This window comes from Halyomorpha halys, unplaced genomic scaffold, assembly GCF_000696795.3.
Source record: "Halyomorpha halys isolate HHAL.00 unplaced genomic scaffold, Hhal_1.1 Scaffold12.1, whole genome shotgun sequence".
Lineage (NCBI taxonomy): Eukaryota > Metazoa > Arthropoda > Insecta > Hemiptera > Pentatomidae > Halyomorpha > Halyomorpha halys.
The window spans coordinates 506,914-514,834 of record NW_027109908.1 but is presented as its reverse complement, the minus strand read 5'-3'; the positions used below and the strand labels follow the sequence as shown (position 1 = coordinate 514,834).

The window sequence follows — 7,921 nt, the reverse complement described above, 5'->3', positions numbered from 1 at the left end:
TTTGTTTAATAATCGTAACGATATTGGAAAGGATTTCTCCGTTACGGGACAATTTTGCCTGCATGACTCTCAGCATCTATAATCCTCTTACCCCCACTACTACACTACTAATTACCTCCCCCACAATCTACTTTCGTTACGGGACACTTTTGCCTGCATAACTCTCAGCATCTATAATCCTCTTACCCCCACTACTACACTACTAATTACCTCCCCCACAATCTACTTCCGTTACGGCACACTTTTTCTAACATGGCATCCCGCAAAATGATTTATAAGACGTTGTCACGTCAAAAATGTTATATTTTTGCACTTCTGTTATATATTTTGAAATGAAAAATGTTAAAATTTTACTTTGATGAATATTATTAAAAATATAATATTCGTAATTTGTAAAAAGTTCAGTTCGTCAATCTGTCATTTGAAAGACCCATTTGGAAAATTAATACTGGGATTAATTGCCACAGTGAATATTATAAAAAATAAGCGTTCTGAAAAGAGTGAGGATTGACTTAAATTCAAAGTAAAAGTTTTGTGACGCCAGGCAAGGCACCATATTTTTACTAAATGTAGGAACTATTGCCTGTATAAGTATTCATGTCGACTAGTGCTATAGCCTAATCTGAATTAATGTATTAGTAAATGGAAAAGTATCATTTACGTGAAAATATTATAATTTATAAACTAAATTAAAGATAATTTTGATCCTTAGACAAGATCATAAGTTGGAAAATAGCTTGTTTGATCCTAATATGCCTGAGATGTTCACCTCCTTCAAAAGGCTGCTAATATAAACTCAAGATGTTGGTAACTCTATGATTAAACCTAATATGCCAGATACTGGATATCATAAACTATTTACGATGCATTAAACTGCCAGCTTCACCGTTAAGATATCAAGTTCCTTCTTTATCGAAGCTTTTGTAACTGATAGTCCAATTAATTCTTAACAACTTCTTGAGGTTTCCAACACTAAAATGGAGATTACTTCATCTATCTCTATATTTACTATAGGTACAATGTTACTTCGAAATTAAAATTAAATCCTCCGAGGCGTCTGAAAAGAAGATGGCCACGGGACCTTCTAGTTTAAATTAATGTTTGAAGTACCACCAATGGGTGGTTCCTTCCCAAGATTTTCAAGTGTATATGAACCATACTACATATTTACCTGTTGTATTATTTTGTACAGTTGTAAATTACAATAAAAAAAAAAAAAAAAAAAAAAAAAAAAAAAAAATTAAGATCTATTTGTTTTTTTTATTTATTTTTTTTTTTTTTTTTTTTTTTTTTAAATAACAACTTTTTTTTTGGTTTAGTTTATTATTAATTTAAAACTAATTTGATCCTTATTTTCTCTCAACTTTATTCTTTACAACTTTTCCAACGTTTCGACCCTCAGGTCATTCTCAAGAACTTTTTGTAGGTATCCTGGAGAATGATCAAGTTGAGAGAAAATAAGGATCAAATATGTTTTAAATTAAGAATATTATATTTTATTTTTAAAAATAATAATGGATATATTTGCATTCGAGTAATACACCGTGTAAATAAATTTAGCAAATATAATCAATAATACAAAGAGGAAACTCAATGTGAACATCAATACAAATTTGTCGATTTAATGAATTATCTTTTATTTAATTTTTTTATTAATTCTTAAGTTTTATTTTATTATATTCTTTATTTATATTTTCATTCATACTAGTCATGACAATATTTTATTTTATTGATGTATTTCTATATTATTATAATTTTAATTCAATGAGTGCTATTGTTCTTCTTCTTTTTTATTTTATTCTTCTATATTGTATGAATCAATATTTGAACACTAGTACTTAATGATCTTAATTTATGGCAGATTACAATAATTCTATTCAGTATTTCAACTTCTGTTTCTTTATTCGAAAAGTTATATTATTATTTTGTTTGTTGTTGGAAATATAGATTAGACTTATGGTGTTATTTGGAGTTTATTTTTTTCTGTTTACACATTTTTTTTATATAATCCCCTTTCTGGTAATTTCTGACATACGGGAGAATTTTCTAGAGGTAATCAACTTATTCTAACCATGATGAGGGGGTCAAGTGTTCAATTCGTAGGACCACCACAGAAATGAAAAAAAGTTGACTCTTTCACCACTTCAGTCATGAGGCAGTCGCTTAACTCCCTCAGCTATAACCGGCACCACTCTGTTTACACATTTAACTATAATTATAATATTTTTATTTAAATATAATAACATTTATTGGTAATTATATTTATCTTGCTGTCGGCAGTAGTTTTAGTAAGTTTATTTTGTGAACCCCCACTGCCCTCACAAGCACCGTTCAATATAAATAAAATAAAATTTTAAAAATCTGACTCAAGATATTAAAATCTCAAATATGCATACCTCTGTAATAAACATTATATGATGAGAATATAAGTAAATTGTTAATACTGTTACATATACATTTATAAATTCAAAATACCGTTGGTTCAATTTAGAACATATTGCAAAATAATTATAATATAAAGTTGAAACCGAGAAATGTTTAAGCTTAAACAAGTTAATTAAACAATGATAAACTAATGTTAATTAACAATGATGGAAGCTAGTTTCACTGCTTGTTCAGTATATATAATGACTATAAAATGTTATCTCTTTTGTTCGATTTACTTTTCACTATATTTCTATATTTTATACTATATGCCGAAAGTATGGTACATAATTTTAACTGCCTTTGAATGAAAATGATCCCATTAAATTATCCCTCCTAAGGTTCAACGAAGCAAAGTGAAGATAAGGGGATTTGTTAAGGATGAGGGGTGCTTTTCAGCAACAGCTTGTTGTTTTACTTTTAACAACTTCACTATTTATTATGAATCTAATATCATGTATTACAACGTAAGAAACAGTTGAAAATAATAAAATAACGGAGTTTCTAAACTCATTACTAAAAACTAAAAAACATACAGAATAAAAATTAAGATTGATAAATAGAAACATTGTCCGTTGAGTGGAGATTCCATCAAACAGAAATGTCCGTTAATGAGAAGTTTCATTGTATTAGATATTTTTGTGCCCACCGCATAAAAACAAAAAAATGTGATATATTTTAAATTTATTATTGTAGTCAGTCCTATATATTAACGCGTTACGTGCATATGTAGATATTGTTTATTTTTGTTGTATTTCTGCATTTAATATAATAGAAGAGTAGAAATTAAGCCCTATTACATTAATTTTTGTTTGCTGTATTTAATACTCAGTGGGATGAGTAGTACAGTCCACATACCATAGAACTCTATACCATGAGGAAGAAATGAACTGAACTACACACTGCGAATCAGAGATCCCGAGTTCAAATCTGAGTGTAATAAACTATTTTTTTAAATAATTTAAAGTGCTAATAAAATGTGTTGAAAACAATTTCATAGATAAAATTTTTAATATTAATAATTAAATTCAATGTGTATATATTTATTATTTGCTTTTTAAGTAATGTTGTTTGTTTGTTAGTTTTGAAAGGGCGTTTAACAGCCTGGTCATCAACGCCCGTTGGTTGTTGGTTTTGGTAAGGCCTAGTTGTTTTAGTCATAGCTTTGGTATGGTGTACTGATTCGCACCAATTATAATTAAATTTGTGGCAATTATAATTTGTTTAATAATCGTAACGATATTGGAAAGGATGGTGAAAAGCAGATAACTGACTGTAATGTTAATTAAGTAATGTTAATTGTTCTTAAGAGATCATTTCTTTTTCCTTTTTTTGAGAGAGTTGTAAATTTCAATTTTTTAAATCTTTTATTCAAGGATTTATAATACTAATTTTTTGTTTGTTGATGAAAATATACATTTTATTTATGTTGTTATTGACAGTCTTTTTTTGTTTATAAATAAACTTTTAATATAATAATATTTATTAGTAATTATATTTATTCATTTTTTATATGATAAAAATAATAAAATAATGTGATTCCTCCTACATTCTCCAACCATTGAAGAAAATAGAAAATATATCTTAAAGCCACATTGAAAATATACTGGATATTGATAGTGAAGCCAAATTGAACAGACTATATATTTACAATGTAACAATATGTAATAAGTTTAATTTTGTATGTGATATATAAATTCTATTACGTAAATACTTTTCGAAGCCAATTAATATCTTCACTAATATCACGCTTTCGTTTATTTAAAAGAGTTCTCATTATTTTAAGTTAAATATAATGGAGCAATGAATATTATGTTAATAGTTGTGTATTATCCAATCTGTTTTTTTTTGTTTATTGATTTGTTATAGAGAATTTATTTTATCTTTTGTTTATTGTTTTTGTAACGGAGCACTAGACTCAGGTTTTGTTTTATAATTGTATATTGTGTTATGAATTTGCACAATATTTTGTCTTGTCACAAATAAAATCATATCTATCTATTTTTTTATGTGATACTGCCTAGTAGTTTTGTTATGTTCATTTTGAACCCACACTGTAGCCACAAATATACCACAATACAGGATTGTAAGCTTGTTCGTTGGGACTAACTGTTCTCAGAAATACAATCCTTATTAAAAAAAAACTGTAAGAAAACTATTTTACATGAATTAAATCATAATTAAGACAAGAAGATAAATATTAATTGGACTTACCAGGACGGAAACCGCTTGTGTGTAGCTGACGAGCCGGCACATTTGGAGCCCGAAAGGCCAATGCTGCAGGAGGACCGGTACGCAAGAGAACGGTACGCAGAAAAGAGCCATGAGGATATCACCGATCGCGAGGTTGCCGATAAAGAAATTAGTGACTGTGGACATCCTGGGACTTGACTGGACGACATAGCAGACTAGGCCGTTGCCGGTGAGTGCGATGAGGAAGATCATGAGGTACATGCTGTACACTCCTACCTGGAAGTAAGCAGTAGACAGGAGACCTTCCGGGCCCACCTTGGTGCAATCGTAGGAGTAGTTGTCATAAGGGTCCTCATCGTAGTCGCTCGAGTTGGTGAGTTCCATCGCATCACACGTAGCGGTCGGGTCTGCAAGCAATAGAAAAGTAATTTTTAATTTATAATTTTACTTTATAAACTTTGGAGAAGATTATAAAACCATTATATGAGGGGTGTAGCTTTAAAAACCAGCTTAAGCCAAATTTAAAATATTTTCAGTAGACCGATAAACTTCGGATTATTTTTTTTTAAATGTTTGTTATTTGTTTTGAAAGAACAAACGTCCATGATTATTTCGCGATAGTTACACCACTTCTCTAATTTTACGTTTCTGGGAATTTAAATTTTGGATGGAACTGGTATTGAACCGAATTGGGCGATTGAACAACCATGTTCAATGCTGTACACTGAATAATATTATTGGAAAAATCAAAAATATAATTTTAATTAGTAAAATAACACACTATTTTTTTTTTAAATTTATTTAATGTAATTTACAAGTGTACAAAATAATACAATAAGTAAATATGTTGTATGGTTCATATACACTTGAAAATCTTGGGAAGGAACCACCCATTGGTGGTACTTCAAACATTAATTTAAATTAGAAGGTCCCGTGGCCATCTTCTTTTCAGACGCCTCGGAGGATTATCAGGGATTGTTAAGGATGAAAGATTAAGAATCAATAGGTTAGGATGGTTAAGGAGTTTGGAATGAAAAGACGCATAAAAAAAAAAAAAAAATGAATTTCAATACAAGATAAAAATACATTGAACAAAAAATGGAGAAATAAGAATTTTCAGGAATTCATATAAATTAAGATTAAAACCTGTACCAATACAACCCATGAAGGGTTAAGGGTGCATTACTTTGTAAGTACTGTTACTAAGCCAACGGTTGTGCAAGGAGGTGATTTGGTCAGAATCACGCTCGTCCGCCAGATTTTTACCCAATTAAGGGTACCCAATTTAAGAGGTTACCATCTTCTCCTTTTATATATCTACGGTTAACTATCTTCACCTCATCATAAACTTCTTATAATTTAATGAGGTTACAAAAGAAGATAATCGAATGAATATTATAAAATCTCATCAAAATTCAAAGACAAGCGAGTTTATATATTAAAAAAAAAGCAACATCTCATTATATAAATTTCTAAGAATAAAAATAATAAATTTACCTTTCCTAATTATCAAAAAATCATCTAAATTAGTGTTTTCTTAAGCGCTTTTTCTAAACACGACAAAGGCCATAAGAATAACACGACCCGTCCACTTAGCATCCCTTTCCAAATATTTACTTTTAATCATGAGAGCACCTGTTCCATTAACATTAAATCTTTCCTCTTTTATAGAGAATCAATTGCCGCTATAATTAGTTTTAAGAAGTCTCAAGAAGCTTCTTTTTGTCAATTTTTTTTTGTTAATCACTAAATAATTTCTAAAGATGATTCCAATAAAAAAAATATATTTTTCCCAAAATATTGGGTCATAAATAAGTTCACTAAATGATGGCCTGTATTGTAACAGCTCAATGATTCATTAAATTATTTTATTTTATTAGTATTATTATTTTTATTTATTTATATATATTTTTTTAAAACTTATTTATCCATTCAAGTGTTTATTGTAACTGGTTTTTGATTATATTTTCCTCTGAATTTATGTGTTAGCATTGTTTTCTTAAAACGTATTTATTTGTTGTTTTTTTTGTAAGCTAATCTACTGCTGTGACTATTATTGATGGTTTGATCTCACATTGCCGTCTAATACTGAATTTGTTTAGCGGGTCACTGGAGAGGATCTAGAAGGGTGAATTCAGGAGAGGGAATTTGCTGATCGGGTGAATTAAAAATTGTGAAATGGTGAAATTGAAGGAACAGAAAAGGGAACGAAAAAAAGAAATGAATTGAAATATTTGTATTTGGTGTATAAACCGAAATTGATTGTAAAAGGAAACTGTAGGGAAAAAAAATTGTTTTCTTTCTATTTTATTATACCATTTTATGATAAGTATGATGTGTGATATAGCAACCTGATGTATTTGGGCAGCATAGATAAATAAAGTATTTCTCTCTCCTTCTCTTCATAAATAATTCACTGATTATTTATGTATTAAACTCTGATATGAACCTACGGTTTTGTATGAAATTTTCCCAAATTTAAGTTTTATAAAGTACCTAATAGGATACTAATATACCATTAATATTGGGTAGTTATTAACGTTCTGATGAATAACCTACTATCCATATCAGGAATTTATAAAATTTATACATTTAAAATTAATTCGGAAAAAACATTTCGTTCGAACGCCAATAACACGTGACTTCGTTACGCTTTTTTTTCAGCCTCCTCCTAAAAATATAAATAACTGGCAAAAAAAAAAAATAGTAAAAAAATATATCTTGATAATGGAACACATATAAAAAAGAAATTTTCAAAGCGAACTTAAAATGAGAAGTAGAGGCTTGACAGGTGTCACATACCGACCCTTTGTTTCCTTAAAACTCATCAACACCCAGGTTTCTAATTTACGGGAATCAGAATTTTTCAAGAGGCTCGCTCGATAGTGATATCCAATCTGAGCACGCCATTTTTTTCAACAAGGAAAGCTGTCAGTTCACATTTAACACACTGAAAGTAACGCAGTTTTTAGATCTTTCTCTATATAATTATAGTATAATATATACTTGTATATACACTTGCAGACATTTTATTAAAGTGTATACACTGGGATTCTTTAAGTCGATTCAGGTAACAATTCAGAAACCAGGCTGCTTATAGTAAGAAAAAAAGTCAGTTACTTTCCCTCAATTTATGATTACTTCAATGAAAATCAGGTATAATTACTAGTAAAAATTGATGAGTCTGCCAAATATAGGTAAGGGAAATACAAAAAAGCGGCCATTTACAAACTTTAAAAAAAAAAATTATTTTTCTTTCACAGCTATGTATCTTAAAAACTACCAACAACACTAGAAAACCTAA

General features: G+C 29.1%; 1 protein-coding gene across 1 annotated transcript in view; it reads right to left on the bottom strand.

Moving 5' to 3' along the window:
- RYa-R (RYamide receptor) overlaps positions 1–7,921 on the bottom strand; it is a 707,678-nt gene that overhangs the window by 561,001 nt on the left and 138,756 nt on the right. Inside the window, exon 2 of the mRNA XM_067048067.1 lies at positions 4,639–5,024. Within this exon, the coding sequence (XP_066904168.1) occupies positions 4,639–5,001 (363 nt within the window). The 5' untranslated portion in view covers positions 5,002–5,024. The remainder of the gene's footprint in view (positions 1–4,638; positions 5,025–7,921) is intronic.